We start from the raw sequence: 20,919 nt of genomic DNA, 5'->3' as shown, positions 1-20,919 counted from the left end.
TGGTCTGGTTCAACGATACACTGTCTTTAATGATTACTTTTATGTTTCGAGTACGATATCTCGACATCCGTATATCCAATAGGTCTAAAATTTTATCAAATATATTTTTCTGTAAGTTTGATCATATCTAACGATTTGATCTGAATTTTGATGGCCCGATTAATCCATGTTGTTCAACAATATATGATGATAGTCACATCAATCTAATACTAACATTTATAAATAAGTTATTGCAGATAATGAAAATATATTAATCTCAACTATAAAATATTTTTATGTATATTGATTGCATTGTTTCAGATAATGGATACTTTTCTACAATTTTTAAATTGTTTAGTATTAATTATTTTTTGGTATATTTTACTAATTATATTATTACTAAACTAATTAGTAGTTTATATTTATAACAATAAATTAAAATTTCATACTATATTTTGATATATTATAACATAGTATACATTATGCAATCTATTTTATTACTTATAAATTTATATAAAAATTTGGTGATTCGACCCCATGATTTAATCTAATAATAATAAAAAATAAAAAAACTACCAAGTTCGAGCTCAAGCTCGTCTCGTTGTCACCCCTACTTGGTACTGGTGGAGGTAAATCCTTGAACAGATGGTATCCATGGGTCAAACCCCGATCCTGATTTCAGACGCATGACAGACTCCGTAAGGTGGGATTAATTTAAAGTAAATTGAAAATAATGTTATTTTAAAGTTAAAATCAGATGTTGGAGACTAAAATAAATTTTACTCCCTGCAATGTGCTTCTCTTTTAGTCAAATCCTTGCTTTTGTTGATATACCAATTTTGGGTAAATATCATTTTTGGTCCCTCAAGTATGCCTTTTATCCAAATTTGGTTCATTATATTTCCAACTCATCAGATTTAGCATCTCACAAATAAAAATTCCATCAAATGTGGTCCTCACCATTAAAAACCCGTTAAAATTAACGGATTTCACAAAAAAAAAAAAAAAAAAAAAAATACAAAAATACAAAAATTGTGTGCACAACAGAGGACTTGAACCTAGGTTTCTTACATGCGAAAGTGGTGTGAGGCCACTCCAAATTTCTGTTCACTATAATTATTACTTAATCTCATATATATGTAACACAAACTTATTAATTATGTAAAATTATATAATGTATTTTTCTACTGATATTCTTGTATTCTTATGATATGATATTTATTTTTTGATATATCTATGACATTTTAGATGCTTTTATAGAATAAAAGAGAATTGCAAGAAAATAGCTAAAGTGTAGAAAAAGAAAGAAATTCCAGTAGCAGCGTTGCTAAGAGGTTATCAAAAATCCAAGTGATAGAAATCGGCTTCATTATAACTTGTAATCCACGAGTTCTCAGACATGGGATGGGTCGATTTGCCTAATTTGATTGCTGATGGGAATTATATTTTGAAGCAGCTTATTTTTTTATAATTATTTTGAGAAGTTTGATAGGAATAGAATTAGGAAGGAAAAAAAGAGTTTGCTGGTATGTTAATTCTTTTCCTCTCTTACCATAATTAGGTACTATTATAAAAGGCGGGAAACGAGGAAGCTTGAGAACGACTTCTTGCTGCAGAAAATTATGAAAATCACGGAGAAGCACAAAGGGAATGATGAGAAGACAAGTAATTTTTGTTGCTGATAAGTAATGCTTTTATCTCCAACTACATGTTTCTCACATTGTTATGCTTTATAGTATATTAAACTGTCAATTAAAGTAATTCTTTATATTTGGAACATAACTTGATAATTTCCCACGTACCAATAGAAAATATAAATCAATGACTAATATAATATTATGCATTGCCACCATGCAATAGCTGACCTAAAAGGAAATAGGAAGAAGTAGATCATCCTCTGCTTCGGCGCCACCGCTAAACCTGTGGCAGTTCTCACTCATCGAACGGTACTCTCTCCTTAAGCTCTCTTGATGTCCTGGAACCTCCTTTGTCTTTCTCAGTTGATCCAGTTCTGTCGCCATTTCTTTCATACTTGGTCTTTTATGTGCATTTATTTTCAAACATCTCTTAGCTAGCTTTGCCAATGCAAGAATTTCCTCCTCCTTCCCTTCATGTACCACTACTTTATCCAAAATGTCAAACAAAGAATCGTCCTTAACTGCTGATCGAAAACGGAACGCCAATCCCTGATCATCTTCGACAGAGACAGCCTTTTGTCCTGTAAGGATTTCGGCAAGTACGACCCCAAATGCATAAACATCGCTCTTGTCATTTAGTTTTCCAGACCTGAAGTACCCAGGGTCCAGATAACCAAATGTGCCTCCCACCAATGTTGTCAAGTGAGTTTTGTCAATGGGTACTGATCTTGAGAGTCCAAAGTCAGATACTACAGCCTTATAATTCTCGCCTAACAATATGTTGCTCGACTTTACATCCCTGTGGAATATGGCGGTTGAAGCGTAGGAGTGCATGTAAGCCAGCGCCCCAGCAACTTCAGCAGCAACCCGTAGCCGATTCTCCCAAGAAAACCTGCAGCTGTGAGGCTCATCATGAAGATGCTGCGACAGGGTGCCATTAGATATGTATTCATATACGAGCAACGGAGCTTCAGTTTCTAAACAACAGCCCAATAACTTGACTATGTGCCTGTGGTTGATCTGTGACAGGATGGAAACCTCATTTACGAATTGCCGAACTTGTTGACTGTCATCGATTATGTTAGCCTTCTTTACGGCAACTATTCTTCCGTCTGATAACATTCCCTTGTAGACAGTTCCATGCCCTCCTTTTCCAAGAACACGACTTCCACTGAAGTTGTCTGTGGCCTTCTCCAGCTCCTCAATCTTGAAAAGTGTCAATTCAAGTAGTGCACTTCCCCTGGTTGAGAATATCTGCTGTTGCAATAGTAGACCCCCGTTTCTCCTGAAAAAATTCTGCTTCATTTTGCGTTTCTTTATCTGTTCAAGCTTTCTCCAGCACCAGATACCAATGGCAACTAAGATCAGAAGACCAACACCGAGTCCAGTTCCTGTTGGTCCAATGAGTATTCAGTGTTATTAGCCCAACTCCAAGAAATAATACAAGCTATAAGAGAAGGAATACCTAAGGGGATCAGCAGTTCAAGCATACGTGTACGACTAGGCAAACAGAAGTAACTGCCTTCTGTGTTAACACAACGAGTTTTCACGGGGCAGTTGTTATCTTCCCGATTGGAACACTCATCAACATCTGCACGTAGAATTCGAATAATAAACATGTAATTACTGATTGCTTGAATGTTGCTTGTGCAAAATAAATGAATTACTGTTATATATTACCTTGGCAGCTTTGAGGGAGATAAGGGTTGCCTCGGTAGCCGTTGTTGCATTGGCATCTGTATCCCTGAACTGGATAATAGTCAATGCACTTACTATTGTGGCCACATACGTATTCATCTAAGCTTTCCCTTGCTTTATTGCAGCTTGTATTCCCAACTGCCCATTCATGTATCATCGGGACGACATAGCTTTCGTTACATGTAGAGAATTTCATCTTGTTGAAACTAAGGAAATCCTTCTCCACAAAAGTGAAGAAAGCACATTCATTTTCCCAGTCTTTTGTCCTGTAATCCGTTCTCCACACCCATACAGACAAATTCCTTAGACTTTCTGGGAAACTTATCTCGCAGCAAAACAAGCCTGCACAAGATGAGAGCTGCAGGGGGACTGTATCATTGGGGTTGCAGAGAGACGAACACGATCCCTGGACCTTGCCGGTGTCCTCATCAATAAGGTAGGCAAGAAAATCGCACCCTATTGCAACAAACTTGTTTTTGGCCTTGGATATACTGTAATGATTGCCTGCAACCGTTGGGAAAGAAGAAACATACGGCCCTCTTGAACTATTAAATGGAAGTGTTACTCCACGAAAATTCTTATGTCGCAGTGTGTGAGTCAAGGTGTTGATGCTCTCTACCTCCCATTCTATCAAAGGTAGAAAAGCCGAACCAGTTGACTCATTGCAAACGACTCTAAACGCTTCGTCGAGGTAGCATCCCTTGCTCATGCCGAATGGATAAGGAATTTCTACATCACCACATTTCCTTTGGCAATCACCTAATGCTTCTGCTTTAATTTCTGCCGCTTGGAACAGCATTGAGGCGCTGCAGATGACTAGGAAAGCAAGCAAGAAATGATGGTCAGGTGCCATTTCTTGGTTAGTTCCTAATCCAGCTACCAGTTGTTGTTATGATTTCACACATCTACCCTTCTAGAGCACAATAGGGATGTCGAAATGCTACAGCAGCATGTCAAACCTTGAGCTTCAAGGTTGTTGATTCCTTGCAATTCTTTGCAGTTTTCCTCTATGACTTTGTCTAATGCTGACATTGAAATCCCACAAAAAAAAAAGAGAAAAAGAGTTGACAGAGGACAAATGGCAGGTGCAATCAACTACAAATTGCATATTGTATTGATATCTCTGGAATGTGCTTTGACAACTTAGCAAAGAAGAAAACATTTACGTAGATTTCATAAGGTCCCACGAAAGAGCAACTGGGGACATTGGTCAATGAAATAGAAAATCGCCTCCAAGAAGTGTTTTTGGGTAATTGACCTTTCAACTCAAGACTGATATATGATGCCATTCACAAAATGCTACCTGCTAGGAGGGAATTTGAGCTTCATACTGGTGGAACAAATCCTTGAACAGATGGGATCAATGGGTCAAACCAGTTTCTGATTGCAGACACAAGAGAAACTCTGTAGTGTGATTCTTTTTCCATCAAATCTTTGCATTTGTTGACATACAAATCAGAGTCCAAGATGGTACCTGTAATCTATGGTTCATTTCAAGTAATAGTAGTCTTGAGATACTAATAACTTGAACGTCAAGCATGATTTTTTCCGAAATATCAACTTCGTATAGTGTTTACCGAAATGCATAGAAGGCTCTGGCAAGTGCTCTAGCCGTCAAATAGTACAGAAAGATTGTTCCCACACGATTTAATAAAATAAGTACCAAAACTAAAACTAATCTCTAATTAATAGGATGGGCGGAAATTTATGAGAATGAAATTAACATTAAGGAAACAAAAATGCAAATGAACTTTGGTTTAAGACATTCGCATCAATTGAATAAACTAACACTACAAGTCTATCTAACGGATCCAATGGAAATTAATTTCAGAAGTTAAACAAAACAATTATTTGATCATTCAAGTTTTTCCAAGAGTAATCTGATAAAGTTTCTAAAAGTTTACCAAATGTATTTCTAAACCCTTGTTAATACTGCCTTTAACAAGAAATATTGGAATAGATAATGGTTGGGACTTGAAAAGGCATTATGGCAATTTTCAAGTTTCAACCAGAGTTAGCTCAAGACCCTAGTCTGCACGTCCAATACCAGAATTATATTCTGTCTTCCCTGGTCATTACCATCAGTCCAGGAAGATAATAGGTCCACTTGGAGTTTCCACCTGAAACATGCAAGAAGTTGTTTGTTAAACATATTGGCTAACTTTGCCGAGGCACTAAACCCCTGCTATATAGTGCCACCTCCAACTGTTTAAGATAGCTTTGCTGCTTAATAAAACGATCATGCCAGCTCTAGAAAAGAGCCCAAGGATGTTCACATCATAAAAGTCACTACAATAGCATCAGAAACATTCAGATCAGAGACGGTGCATGGCATAATTTTATTGGGCCAAGAAAGAGAAATAAGTCACATAAACCTCAAGAAGTTGATTTGGAATGCATTCAAAGGAAACAAGTTCTTCAAATCAGATATCACCAGCCTTTGGCAAGCAATATAAAATTGTCGACTGACATTAAAATCACAAAAGCCACACTTCTTGAAGTATCCTATGAAAACCTATGATATTTGTATCCATTCCAGTATGCCTAGACAGGTCTTATTAAACAACAAGATCAACTGAAAAATGCCAAAAAGCTACGGAAAAGACTGATGTTTTTGGGAGTGAAAAAGACGTTGCGGGAGAACAAATTACAAGCCCACACCCGAACCAACCCCCATGGAAAGCAACAACAAAAAATGAAATCACCATGTTCTGGTGGTCTCTAAATGATGAAAGGCAATGGCCTGCAAATAACAATTAGGAGCAAACAGATTATGCATTTCTTATGTGACAGTGCACAAAGAGCAGCAACCAACTAAAATAAAAGTTAATGTCTTCCTTATGTAGGAAGATAGATTATCACTCTACGCTAGTAAGAAAAGAGCATTCACCAAATGCTAACAGATAGAACATAAATCAATTGGAATTGGAAAATGAACGGTCTCAGCAGCAAACAGTACATTCAACAAGATGACAAGGTAAATCCAAGATAAAAGTACCTTTTACAGCATGATCTCCAGCAACACATAAGATTCATAACAAGCATAACAATATACAAGAGAACTCTGGAATTTTCAGTTGGATAAGCAGAAAATAATGGCTTACGTAGTCCCTGCACCACACTTGGAAACAACCATCAAAAAATTCTGTCTATCAGCACAATGTTAACTTCAAGGCCGTTTAACCAGATTTTCAAAACCAAATCGACATGGTAAAGAATACATTTCCTATGATTCATAACTCTTTCACTAATGTATTGTAGATCATAGTTAATGCGATTGGGTACGATCATTATTCTTACATGTATTTGATCTAGGTTACAAACTCTCTACAAGTAGTCTGCTTAGTAGCAGAGTTCCGAAGCAACCATATTATTTAGCTGGAAAGACATTGGTGCACCAGTAACTTTACTGGCTTCTATCTCCATTAAACAAAAATTATGCATTACATTGAACATAATAATAACATAAATGCTGTCTTCATATTGCATATACAGCACAAAGCATCGCATATTCAGTTATGCAACAGCCTGAAAGCGACAAAAAGAAGCAAAAACTATGTTTGTACCCTACTACCGCAATTCCTATTTCCTGTAACATATCATTTCAACAAGCAACCCCATTGTATGCATTTAATCATACTGAATTTCAACATATTCATCAAGAAGCAAACTAAAATGCGTTCAACATCAAAGCAAGATTTTCTGTTCTAAACCGATCAACATAGTGAATGAACATCAATCTATCAGAATATCAACTAGTTCGACCTCACTAGTTAACAACAACAATAGAAAATATTTTCAAATTTCGATATCTTCAGAACCACCAACTCTTTCAAACAGGTTCATAAAAAGTCTAAAAGGGACCCTTTGTCAATCTTTGGAAAGAATCCCAAAAATTTAAAATGTTAAACAATATTTAACAGCCAATACCAGAAACACCTGGTAGGCGTATGTGAAAATTGAAAACTAAGTAAAGCCTCCGGCTTCACTCATCATCGTCACGTTTCTTGGGCTTTCGGTAATTCTCCTCTATATGAGTCGCGATCAGAACGCCAGTGTTGAATAGCTTTCGAATGTTCGGAACGTTGTAATTCTGGGCTACATACACTCCGAATGCTGTGCCCACCATGAACGTGAAGCTACTCCTTACTATGCCCATATGATCCTCCTTTGTTCTTCTTCCCCCGATTGAGAATTGGACACAGGGAAATCTTGAGTTGGATTGTTCAACTTTTTTCTGGGGTTTAGGGATTAAGGAGATCGGATTTGTGAAGGTTTTTGACTTAAGAGAGAGAGAAGCCCTTACGTCCCTCAACTTTGAGTTATGTCACAAGGAAAAAATGCAATCCAATACCTTGTGACCAAAGAACAAATCATAAATTAAATAAATAATAAATTGCGTTTGTTAAATGAGGTAAATTATCCACTGTAGAGGGACTGGTGTACCTCACCAGCCTTGGGGCCGAATTTGATTGATTTTTAACAATAAAATATATATTTAATATATATATATATATATATGATAGTATTTTTGTTAAAAAAGTTAAACACACAACCCCCTCCCTACCACAGACCCTGATGCTGCGACCTGAACCCCCTTCCCCTTCCCCTCATCACCATCGCCCCTCCTCCCTTACCCCCTCTTTCCCCTATATCCCTCCTCCTTTCCCATTGCAACTCCACTTTCACCCATCGCCTCTCCTCTTTCCTCCCTTTCCCCATCACTAGTCCTCCCTTTTGAGTTTGTCTTCGATCGTCCTCTCAATTTGAAATTTTCAATTATCAACGACGCCAAATGTTGTGGAAAATTTACAGTGTTAGAATAGGTAATAGTCAAGCCAATTGTTGGTTATTTGGGAAAACAATCTTTGTCAATGATAATGCTAATAATGAGAATTGCTCTTTGGTCCATTTCATCTTGTGCTTAAAATAAATAGTGATATATGCATTTGGTTGAAATCTCTATATTGTTATACTGTGGGGTTAGGTGGTGCATAAGATGGTGATCATGGAATTAACTCTTATTTTAATTGTTTCAAGTCAAGAACCCATCGAAATAGGGCATCAACTATAATTTTATTGAAACTTACAGTACTAAGTGATGCATTATATGATAATTGTTGTATTTCATATACAATGCCGTATGACGCCCGTGCATTTTAGTAGGTACTTGATAAGGCGCTATTGAGTTCACTAAACTGGCCCGTAGAAGACATCATATGGAAGCCCTTATGGGGCATGATTGGTATGACTGATTTCTCCTTTGTTGTGTAATGCATTAACTAATCATTTGACTTGATGTTCCACTATGTATGAGATGGTTGTGTCTTGATCTTGGTTGACACGGTAAAAAACTAAGTAATTTTTTATTAAATTTGGATGAATATAGAACATTCATTACATAACCTAAGATGGGTTGAATCGATATATTAATATCTTGCTAAATTAATAAAATTTCATGATCCCAAAATTATTAATTTCTAGAGATTTTACTTTCCTTGATTTAAATATGCCATCACTAACTGCAGCCGAACAACAAAACCTGACTCTACCCATAACCATACAGAAATTTGGTGCTGCACTTAAAAGAATCGGTCCACTAAAGGGTCCAGGCCCGAATGCTCTAAATTCCCATTTCTACATCAAATTATATCACTAAGAAGGTACTTAATTTTTTTAACAGTGAAATTTTACCAGATTATATTAATGGGACTAATATTATTTTAATACCTAAGAAGGAAAATCCTACACTTTCATCTCATTTTCGCCCGATTAATTATGTAACATAATATATAAAATTATATCTAATATTTTTTTGAACGGAATTAGACCTCTACTGAACTCACTTATCTCACCGTGCCAAAATGCTTTTGTTCCAAAAGATTAATAGCAGATAATTTACTTCTAGCACATGAAATGCCTTTTACACTGAGGAGAAAGAAAAATAAGAATATGCTTTATATGGCTCTTATATTAGACGTTGAAAAAGTATATCATAAGCTTGAATAAAATTACATTGAATTTGCACTTTCTAAATTTAAATTCCCTCAGATAATTATTGATAGGATTATGCAATGTGTTACCTCAGTATCATACAGTCTGATTAGCAACTCTACTGAATCAGCACCTTGGTGTCCAAGAAGAGGAATCCGTCAATGAGATTCTTATCTTCATATTTATTCATTCTTTGCTTAGAACCATTTATAAATAGAATTCTCCAGGAAATGATTGACAATAAATTAGATGGAATGAGACCTTCGAATAATAGCGCCCCCCCCCCCCCACCAATCCTTACATTTGCAGATGATTGCTTAATGTTCTTGAAAGAAAATCGCAAAAGTATTTCACGTCTGAAAATTATATTATGGGAGAATTTAGCAAGATATCAGGAAAAACTATTAGTTGAGAAAAATCTACTGCTCTTTTTTCACTATTTACACAGAATAATAATAAATGTATTATTTCTCAACAACTTAATTTGTCCACTCAAAACATTAACAATAAATATTTAGGTCTTCCTTTTTATTCTAATAAATTTCTAAGAAAATGTTTTATGAGATCATAAACAAAACTGAAAATAAGATTGCATTATGGTATGATAAATGCCTTTCATATGTTGGTACAAAAATTCTTATTAAACATGTGCTTAATAATATGGCAATATATTACATGTGAATCTTCAAGATACAAAAATGCATACTAAACAAATGAATCCTTAATACTATTAGCCCTTATCTACCTAAACATATTATTAACAGAATCTTAGCCATTCCTATTGTACATAAAGATTTAGCAACATAATTACTTGGGCATGGACTTCTGATGGTAAATTCTCAATCAAATCTGCATATAAATGGTTGTTATCAAAAGCACCAAATCTTTCTTGGTTTACTATATTACATACAAAGAATAAAATTTCATGCATGACTCATGGGTTATCTTAGTATCCCTACAGCAGATTTTTTATTCTGTTGACATAAGCTACAATCAGTTCTCTGTTCTCTGTGTAATAAATGAATTGATACTTTTGAACATCTGTACTATTAATAAAATGGCCCAAATCATTGGCTAGGCCTAGCACTTGAACGGCTTACTCACTTAAAGCCCATCAAGCTTCCTAACCCATCTACCCGGCCCACTTATTGGTTTGATCCGTCTGACTGCCTACTTAAGTCTCTCTCTCTCATTCTCTCAAACCCTAACCCTATCCCCATTTCCCCCGCCGTCTGTTTCTCTCATCCTCTTCCCAAGTGACCGTTTGGGTCTCCTCCTCCTCCTCGTATTCCTCTAATCTTCTCTCTTCCCCATCAATGGCCGTTGAATGCCATTTAATCAGCAACTTCTTTATATGGCTAATAAGAAAATGGTTCATGGCATCGGATGATCTTTACCTCCTATCCTCTTCTCCCTTCTCTTTGAAATTTCTAAGTTATTCTTCATACTCTAAAAGTTTGAAGCCACTGGTTAATTAATAGGCTTTGTGGCAAAACCTTGGTGGCTCTGTAAAAACCTAAGTGATTGTGTCCTTGGTGGTTTTGTGAATAGCCTTTGTGGCTGTAGCCTTTGTGGCTGAAGCCTTGGTGGTTTTGTGAGTTAAGCAACCGTGCTAGGTTGTGACCTTTGGACTTGATGGCTTTAGGTCTTGGTTATCTGAGTCTAAGATCTGGTTACAGGGTTATGTTATTTGTCTATCTTATTCTGCAGTTTCTTGGATTATTTATTGTACTATTATTCTTGTTCATTGAATTCATTGTAATTTGTTATAGAGGTTTGTTTAACCCAAAAGGCTTGTAATTAATTTTTTAAATTTCTGAATATTGGCTGAAGTCGATGACCGATTCATTCCTTACATGTGTACAAAGTATAAGTTCTTTATTCCAATCTCTCAAAAGGTTTGTCCTATTATTTCGTTAACTAAGTCAACAAATATTACATGTATTCTACACTTACTCAAGTCATCACCTCAAAAACGGGTTACATTCCTTCACTCACTTTGGTTCAGCTGGAAAGCCAGGAATAGGCTCTTTTAATAATGCACTTATTAATATTATACAATTATGGAGATCAATTAAACTTTCAATAGATAAATGCCCAGATAAGAAAATTAAACCAATATCTATGTTGAAACTAAATTGGAGGAAATTATATATATATTTTAGTTTGCTAAAACCATGCAGAATTGAATATTAGTTTTCAAAATTTAGTACTGGGGTGAGAGGGGTGTCCGTAGATGGGTTGATGGTGATGGGTCCTTCTGTCAGGTCTGTGGGCCAGCAAACAAACGGCCTTGATGTAGAGTCCAGTCTCTTTCATTTCATCACTACACTAGTCCAGTCTCTTTCATTTCATCACTACACTGCATTGACTGATGGAGAGATGACCCATCACTCACACCACACTGCTGCTTTATTTGTCCTTTCACATTTCCACATATTATCAAAACCATGTATGTTTTTTTTGAACAAAAACTGAAATATATCATTGTATTTCAAACTTTACATTGGTAACTAATACATCTATAACATGTTTGAGGCAATATTGTAATTTTCGTTCTTTATGTATAAGGAGTTGGTAAATTTGGTTGTCTAATTTTTGGCGGTGATAATTTTGATTTTATATCTTTCAAATATTCGTGATTTTAATCCTTCAACCCATTTTATGACCATTTTGCTCTTCTAGCAAAAAAGTAATCCTAGTCCACTACATACTTCAAATTAGGCATGCTTTCGAAATAAAATTTGCCCTTATAAATTCATTTATTGTCCTTATAACCGTCTTGTTCCTAGGTATTCCAAATTCTCGATTTTACAGAGTTCTTTCAACCATACTACTACAACAGATGGTTCGCAGGCAATTGGCTCCTTTAGCAATAAACAACACAGCCCTATTTCATTTTCTATCTTAGGGAATAAAAAGCACTCTAATATAGGGACTTAATAAAATTTTGGACAAACAAGTTGGACAGAAACCTTACTTTTATTGAAGAAATATACGAAATATTATATCCTCCATTAGAGGAGACAACTATTTTAGCCTCTCATGATAGAGGACTTGACTTGTTGGGAAAATCCCTATAAACTAAGAATTCAAAAATTTACAAAAATTTGGACACTCAAATATTATGTTCTGAAGAGTAAGAGAATATTTCTAATGATCCTCATCTGCTTCATTGCTTCCTTTTTTATAGGTGTTCGCGGACTTCAAACTCTGAACTTATTTTTTAATGACGTCACTACGTTCATCATCATCTTATCTCTTTCAGATGACGTCACTGAGTTCGTCATCACCACTTCCTTTCCTGCTGTTGATCATAATGATTTATCGGCCATGTGATTTCTAGCTAGCTTTCCTACTTTGTTGACTACTGGTCTTTATTGTTTTCTGCCAATAGTCTTATTCTTGATTTTTTACATTTTATAATTTTTACTTTATTTTATAAAAATTCTTTCTTTTACCCTTATCCTGATTTGGTTCGAGTTTCTTTTATGTAATGCGAATTTTTGTCCAGAACAGGGGTTTCTCTTATTTCTTACAGCAAGGGCATATGGTTATGCCAATGCCAACATCCAGCATGTTGCATACCTTCATCCGTTGCTTCAGTCGCTGGTAGCTTATTTTTCCAAATTAACATTCTCTTCTTTTCAAATAAGCTTTCTATGAACTCATTATTTTTTCCTATCATGAAGTTTAGCATGAATGATCCATTCACTTTGTTTGAGAAAATTTTGAATGGATACTTGACTTTATCCATCTTGTGAGACAGAATCATAATCCCCAAGCTCTTCTAGTAGAGATTTCGTCTTCACTAATAGTTGATGCCAAGGGAACTTCTCCTGAGACAGCTTTAATTTTGTTAAATACTACCATATCTGGTCTCTGCAGCTTGATGAAATGGAAAGCTGGATGAGACCCTTTTCCTGATTTTTCTGGAGTTGCTTATACGAATTTGAACTCCAAAATATCTCCTCTTTCCAAGTGGAGGTTGTTTATCCAAGTGTTATAGACTACCTCACTAATCCATTTCGAAAAGTTTGAAATTACCAAAAAATTGGGGTGACGTAGTATGAATTGAAGCCAAGGCTCTAAAATCATACCATTCTCGAACATCTTCTAATTGGAGCCTTCTAACATCTAGACTTTGTTGTATTTTCTGAATATTTCGATGATGGTCTTGCTTGGGTTCACTCATTTTCTAGAAATAAATTTTTCCCACATTCATTGGTTTACCTGTCAAGCAGAAGAAGAAGAAGAAGATATCAACTTGTTAGTATTAGCCTCAAAGATGCCAGTCATTGGCCTAAGGATAATCTTTCTCTCTTTAACCCCAAAGGTGCTTGGTTAACTTAAATCATCAGGAGTTTTCACTTCTTTTGACTCAATTGTTTTCCTTCCACCAAAGTCTAGAGATGGCCTCGTGCAATCGGTACTTGAATCTGATATTATAGATTTAGAACCTTGCACTCTAAGGACATATTTAGGGTCATGCTCTGCCGACTCGTAAATCATCCCCGAGGGTGATGCCTTCTAAATTAGTTCTCGTTGGTCGTTCCATAGCGAGGTGGATGCTAACAAGGAACTCCTTATTGCGACCTGAACGTTGTCTAGATCAGCTCTTTGCATCAGGTAACTTGGGCATTTACCACTAGCTGTCTGAACTTCTTGTCAAACTTTTCAAGGTTTTCTCTAAGGTGTCTGAACCTCAATATAATGGAGTTTGCTTCAGATTCCTCCATCCCTTGTCAGAAATCTACAAGAACATTCTCATGAAATTTTATTACGGCAATATTACAACAATAGTATTAACATTCAGCTTGACATTTGATAATATAACCCTTCTCAATGTTAGATTCTAATTTATTTTTCAAAAAAAACTTTAACGTTAGTATTATCGACCTATAAGGTGAATTCTTTAACAAGTAAAAGCAAAGGCCATTTCTTAGAAGTCTTCCAAACTGCAAAGAACTCCTTCTCGTTACTGTATCAAACTTGGGTTTGTTGTCTTGAGAACAACCCTCCTGTATATCTACAAGAATCTTTCCCTGTAATCGTTTTTTCCGTGAGCACCGCTGCCCATTGATAGTCATTAGCGTCAATGTATACTAACAATTCATCCTCGTCTTGTGGGATAGAAAGCTTGGGCAGGTTACTGCAAACCTGTTTCAGCTTGCGAACTCTTTGAGTGTGGATTTCCTCCCACTTCCATTTTGAACTCATTGTTTCTTTTAAAAGGGGTCGAAAATCCTTCATATATCTTGCAAGATCCTTTATAAACATTCCTGAAAAATTAGCAACTCTCAAGAAGTTCCGCAAGTACTTCTTATCTTTAAGTACATTTGGAAATTTTGGATTTTTTCAACAATATGATCCTGCAGCTCAATACCTCCTTTGTCAATAAGAATTCCTAAAAGTTCAATTTTATTAATTGCAATAGTAGCTTTCTTCTCATAAAGCACTAATCCTTCTCTATGACATGCATCAGAAAATATTTAATATGATCTTACATATTCTTACATGCAATTAATATGTCTTCAATGTAGACAAACATAAACTTAAAAAAATAATCTTTGAAAAGATTATTCATTTTTCTTTAAAATTTCTGGGGTGCATTAGATAATCTCATTGGTAGCACATTCCAAATATATGGTCCCTGTGGTGTGGAGAATGCAGTAATTTCTATGATTCACTATTCTTCTTAATCTGATAAAAATCATATTTACAATCAAATTTAGAAAATACTTTTGCAACTTTGATGCAGTCAATTAAGTGCCCTCTACTCAAAATATAATAACCATCAAATTCTAATATTCTATTACTTGATAGTTAATTACCAACCTGAGTTTACCTCACTTTATCTCACCATGGTTTCTTACCAAAAAACCAAGGCTACTACTGTAAGTAGAGACTCCAGGCTCGATGAGTCCAAGACTGGTATGCTCCTTGATAATCTCCTGCATATCCTACTTGTCCTCCTTGTTCATTTAGATAGGCTTGCGTCGAAGGTACTCATATTTGTATTCTGCTTTAAGTTTCAAAGGCTTCGATCTTGTTCCTATCCCACCATGCCAGAAGATTTTCACTGAAGTTCCTCTGAATAAGTCTCTTGACGTTTTCGAGAGATAGCTTGCTTTCTTCGCTAATATCTAGCGACTTTATTTCCTGCAATGCTTCTCTGAGGTTCTTAATCTCTTCCTCAAATTACTCGTAGAAGCTATTGCTATCGATGAGTTCTTGTTGTTTCCTCTTATCTTGTATTTTTCGAATGAGTTAATCTGGCATCGAAATCACCATACTTGCTGCGAAAATTTATAGGCATTATTCTGTTAAATGCCTTTTCTCTTTGCAAACTTGTATCTCACTACTATAGTTAGAACTAAAGATTAACAAATTCCTCCGATTATCCTGCATATATTTTGTAAAAGTTTGAATGAAATTATTTAGCAATATATTAACACCTGTACCATGAAAGTAGATATGATGCGTTTTCACCCTGTATCAAGGTGTTCCAAATGCTCCTCCAATCATAATTTTCTTCTCACTTATACCCTTATTAAGTAGAATTTTTTATGAAAAATCCCTACGTCCAGTAACGGGTAAGGTTTTCATAGCTTCTTTAGGAAAAAAACCCCGACTTTGCTGTGCAAATTCCTGATCCTAAATCAATATAAGCTGCAAAATATTCTATCTGATATTGATCATACAAACAGATGCATATATAGAAAATGGACTAGTCATTCAATCGTTATGGTAACACCATCAAGACTGAATTCCATACCGTTATTTTTTCTTCCCCATGGTTTATGATCTTCAAGGAGATTTAACCCCAAAGTTATACTCCCATTTTCTCGTCCTGCAACTAAAATTTCATGGCATGTTATTTCTAGCATGCTTTATATCTACCAACAACAGGTTGCTGCAAATGTTATAAGACATCACAAGGAAAAAAGTTTTCTTTCTTAGTGATGTCAAATATAACTTGTATTTCTTTATATCCTTCAGGGCATCTGAGTTTTATGTTATCTGTCATAGTCTCTTGAGGAGTTCAAGTTTTTATAACTCTTTCTCATTTCCTTCGTAGCCTATGATTCTATCATCCGAAAAGGACATTTTGCTACTAAACTTAGTTCTAGAACTAAGTGTTCGGTCTTACACTATGTGATCTTTTATGACAATATCGATATCACCTATTCTAGGTATCCTAATTGAATCTAGTGCCATTACCTTAGCAAATTTCTTAAAAATTTTATAAATCTCAATATACTCTTTTCTAAGAAATAAATTTGAATAATGTATATTGGAAAGGGCATAAGCTATTCTATAAGTTATAGAATATGGTCTATTACCTTCTTTCATTAGATCTTTTCTTTTAAAATCCTGATGAAGGGTCAAGAGTCTACCAAAATCTTGGTCTGCTAGGTCGTATGCAATCCTAAGATGAATATCAAATATTAATTTTCCTGCACACAAATTACCTATCATTGTCCCAAGACAACTATCTCTCAAATTATTAATTCGTTTATCCATTATTGATAAATGTATTTCTAAATCAATTCCTTCCTTAAAGAATGTTTTTATTACTACTTCAATAGTCCTATATGGATCCATTTTATAGTAACAGTTTATTCTTCTTTAAGCTTACTTAATTTTTCAAGAATCTCTTTTCTAGGAATAAGCTACATTTTCATCATAGTACCTATAAGTTCCATGAGAATAGCAAACTCAACTGAACTCACTTTCTAGATTATGTGATGTTTCCTCAAAATTTGTCCTATCTGATTGAGGACTCTCCCGATTCCTCCAATCCTAAATCCATCGTAGGGGTTGAAATTGGAATCTGGGCGCATGAGTCTTTCCATGATTTTGTTCGACACCATCATCCTATAAAAGAATCCTAACAGGCTTTTAGAGATTTGAAGCATACCTCCCTTGTTATAATTATTCTAACCCGATTGAAGATCCATCTGAATCAGTTTCTATTTATTCCTCATATACACTTTCATCTGAAGGAAGATCTTCGAATTTGTGGGTACCAAATTGCCGTAGTAGACTACATCTAAGATGTCATCCGTGGCTTCAAATTTCTTAATTCACTATATTTCTGCGGGCAGTCTAGAGATTATGACCTTTTGCTCGCAGGTCCAGCAGTTACAGTCCTTGAAATTTTCATTGGCTTGAGTATGGGCCCATCTGAAAGTTCTCCTTGTAGGGATACTTCCTGTGGACCTTGCATCTGTTCGTCTAGATCCGTGGGATGAATTCCTTGTTGGTCCAGTCTTCTGTCCAAATTTGTATATTCTAGCTTTTGATTTGGACCACCACGCTCTTCTCCTAAAAGAGGTTCTTCTAGAACTCCTATGGTAGAGTCACTACTATGTTTCTTCCTCTTTCTTGGCTCGCTTGATTCTTCTATAATTGTAAGAAAATTATTATTATCACAACAAAGAGGGGTTCTTTTGATCTTACCTCTAAGCATCTTCATATTTTTCTGGATGGATATTTGATAACACCAATTCTTTAGTTTGTCTTTGAGAAAACACATGCTTCTTGCAACTGAGTTCAGTTGTCCTTCGGGTACTTTGTATGAATGGATCAACATTTCCCTCCATGGACTATAGATTTTTGCAAAGAGCATTGGAACTGCTACTTCTATTGTTACTCCACTCTAGAAGAAATATTTGCTAAACCAATAAATATATTTGATTTCTTTTCAAGTCTGTGACTTCAGCTTTCCAATCTGTAAGATCCTTGTGTAGATCCACGAGGATCTTAAGGATTCGTCCATCTTTTTGGCTCAAGAGGTCTATTTTCATGAGTAAATGGATTAACCTATATTCGTAGTCTTGAATTATCTTTTGGATCTCTTTTAGATCTTGAGAGAATGTTAAGGTATTCGGCTCGAGTTCTTTCCAAACAGTTCCTTTTAAAATTTTTCTAAGAATTGTATTGTTGGATAAATTTACCCGATCCATCTCGCCTTGCTGGTATTCTACCTTGGATTTTGGTGGATTATAGGCTTCTCACCACATTTCTTGGTAGTATCTGTCGGACATAGTAGTTTCGTGTTCATTCCTCTTTTTCTTCTTTTGTAAGAAGATTCCAATCTTTTTTTTCTAGTCTTGCGTCCAATATCTTGAGAAATTTCGTCAAGAAATTCCTTTTCAAAATTTCCAGAATCTGAAAAATATTCTCTATTTTTATTGTAACTCAAACTTTCTTTCGCTTTCATACTATAAAAAATCTCCTCCGTTAGGGATTGAAATATATATATATATGTAATATAAATAAATATTTTTCAATAAAACCTAGGCCCTCATACCATTTTAGCTAAGTGAGGGGTACAAAAAGCCAACATGGACTAAGACACACATTTTAAAGTTGAGAATGAGTAAAATTATCCAAAATCCGGTCAAATGACTAAAGTGTCATTTTTTTTAATATTAGGAACTTAAAGTGTTAACTCTGATAATTTTGGATCAAAATCAAATAAGTGATTAAGTATAAAGACCAAAATTATAATTGCCCAGGACCTTTACTTACGAACTTGATGTAAGTGAATCTATCAACAAACCTACACACATAAAAGGTCATACCTAAATAGTGCGATTATTCCGAAACTAAATTGGGGGAACAAATAGTTTATTAAAATCAATTTTACCCCGAGAAAGATTAGAGGATTTCACAATATCAAGAAAATGCAAAAAATGGCAATTCACCTTTACCTAGAAAATTATCTATGTTGAAATACTCTAATATCTTATAACCTCTGAAATCTTGTTTATTTAAATACTTTAATATATAATTTTATTTTTAAAATAAAATTCAATATGTTTAAATTTTTAAAATATTTTATAAACTCCGACATGCTATAGGTAGAGCCAAACACCCTCCAAGGGTTTTGGGAGGGATAGCCAAAAGCTTTATTGCAAATTTAAACTTGAAATAAGAAATGGGGTCCCAAACTCCCTATCTCCAATCTTTGCAATGGTGACAATGACCACTCAGTAGACATAGCTCAGTGTCTTGCTCCATCACTAATATCACAGCTTCACGTACATACCACTGAAATCACACAACATATACAAATAATTAGAGAGGCAGTAATTACTGCAAATTTAAACCTCTAAACGTAATTAATCAATTTATTTAAAAAATATGTTTGCAGACAATCAAGTTATTCCCCACGTACAATGAGTCAATAATTATTATGGTCGTTTAGGAGACAACATCAGTTCCAGCACGAGACTATTTTATGGGATGTCTCGTGTTTGGATTTTAGGTGTGTATTAATATTTGTTGGGTACATGAGTTGTATGGGGTGAATGAGTATTAAAAAAAATTATTATTATTATATTTTTTTTCTTTGACTTTTGTTCATGCCAGAGGTGGGGAAAAACACGAAATGTGATTGATTGTTTTGCCAATAATCATGAACCAATCATGAATTATCAATTTTTTTGCCATTTTAAAAAAAATATTAAAAATAATAACAAGAAGAAGAAGAGGAGAAGGAGTAAATGATATTACGTTCCACATTTTATATTTATTTAGTTGTCGTGACACGCTGTTTTTATATGCATATAATAGATAATTTTTCATATTTTACGTATTTTATAAATAAGAATAAAATATATAAATTAATACATTACATTAAAGAAATAGAAAGACAATAAAAGAAAATTAATTTGCCAGTTAATATAAAATTTAAAATGTTGAATAAGTCGACTATCTTATTAGTTAAAAGGTATTTAACTTTACAAAAAATTAACATGATAATATTATTAGTCGTCATTTATAAATATAAAAACTCTTTTTTTTTTTTATATATATTAGTATGTAGTGAATGGAGCTAAGGTGGAGCATTAAGGCACCCAACATGATCAAAGTCAATGGGACAAAAATGTAGACATCCCTTCTCGTCCTCATAATGTGAAGTAGACATGATTGATGAGTTGAAGGGTGAGGCGCTCATGCCCATCCCCATGGACCCTTACTTCCTTTTCAACTCACTTTTTTATTACATAAAAATAATACATAGAGTTAGGTAATATAATGTGGGAGGATACTGCAACTTCTATATATACACAAATATATATGTATGTATAGTAAAATTATTATCTTACAATTTCAAGAATTATATATGAAGTGTATTAATCATAATATTTAGGGTAAATTATAACCACCTATCGTGAAGTTTGACATAATTATAAATATTTTTTTGTTGTACGAACATCCGTCTAACAACAAGGTCATTTCGTTAAGTTTTCATCAAATTTTATGGTTAACTGACCAAAATGCCGTTTTGGATTATAAATTATAATTATATATATGTTTTATAATTTTTTAAAATATTTTTATGAACTAATATTCCCTATAGATTATTTATGTTACCCAACCTCAATTTTTGTTTTATTTTTTAAAAAGGTTCAGCAAGGGTAAAATAATAATATCACTTCGTCGTCTAGGGGCTACATAATTATTTTTCATTTGATGTAGGTATTTGTAATTTTTTAAACAATAAGGGATATTCGTAATTATGACAAACTTCAAGAAACACTAGAAAAAGTATAGCTATTAACTACGGTTAATTGTCATGGTTAATAATAAATTA

At 34.5% G+C, this 20,919-nt stretch overlaps 2 protein-coding genes across 2 annotated transcripts; both read right to left on the bottom strand.

Annotated features, from left to right (window-relative positions):
* Positions 1-1,762: 1,762 nt before the first annotated feature.
* LOC105155932 (wall-associated receptor kinase 5-like) lies at positions 1,763-4,998 on the bottom strand. Its single transcript, XM_020692131.2, has 3 exons — positions 3,297-4,998; positions 3,082-3,207; positions 1,763-3,007 (listed from the first exon to the last, which is right to left on the bottom strand). Exons 1-3 carry the CDS (start codon positions 4,165-4,167, stop codon positions 1,845-1,847), a joined length of 2,160 nt encoding a protein of 719 aa, XP_020547790.2. The 5' UTR covers positions 4,168-4,998; the 3' UTR covers positions 1,763-1,844.
* A 141-nt stretch (positions 4,999-5,139) lies between these two features.
* Positions 5,140-7,681, bottom strand: LOC105155838 (uncharacterized). Its single transcript, XM_020692132.2, has 2 exons — positions 7,245-7,681; positions 5,140-5,434 (listed from the first exon to the last, which is right to left on the bottom strand). The coding sequence occupies exon 1, from the start codon at positions 7,471-7,473 to the stop codon at positions 7,300-7,302; it is 174 nt and encodes a 57-aa protein (XP_020547791.1). The 5' UTR covers positions 7,474-7,681; the 3' UTR covers positions 5,140-5,434; positions 7,245-7,299.
* Between the last annotated feature and the right edge of the window lie 13,238 nt (positions 7,682-20,919).

The sequence above is a fragment of the Sesamum indicum genome, linkage group LG2 (assembly GCF_026168435.1).
Source record: "Sesamum indicum cultivar Baizhima isolate 11 linkage group LG2, ASM2616843v1, whole genome shotgun sequence".
NCBI classification, from domain to species: Eukaryota; Viridiplantae; Streptophyta; class Magnoliopsida; order Lamiales; family Pedaliaceae; genus Sesamum; species Sesamum indicum.
This window is presented reverse-complemented; position numbering and strand designations above follow the sequence as displayed.

Excerpts from the sequence above, each read along its gene's own strand:
- LOC105155932 (XM_020692131.2), bottom strand. The coding sequence starts at position 4,167 with ATGGCACCTGACCATCATTTCTTGCTTGCTTTCCTAGTCATCTGCAGC. Across the intron at positions 3,208-3,296 it reads TCTCCCTCAAAGCTGCCAAG|ATGTTGATGAGTGTTCCAAT; the intron begins GTAATATATAAC and ends TTCTACGTGCAG. Across the intron at positions 3,008-3,081 it reads TGAACTGCTGATCCCCTTAG|GAACTGGACTCGGTGTTGGT; the intron begins GTATTCCTTCTC and ends TTGGACCAACAG.
- LOC105155838 (XM_020692132.2), bottom strand. The coding sequence starts at position 7,473 with ATGGGCATAGTAAGGAGTAGCTTCACGTTCATGGTGGGCACAGCATTC.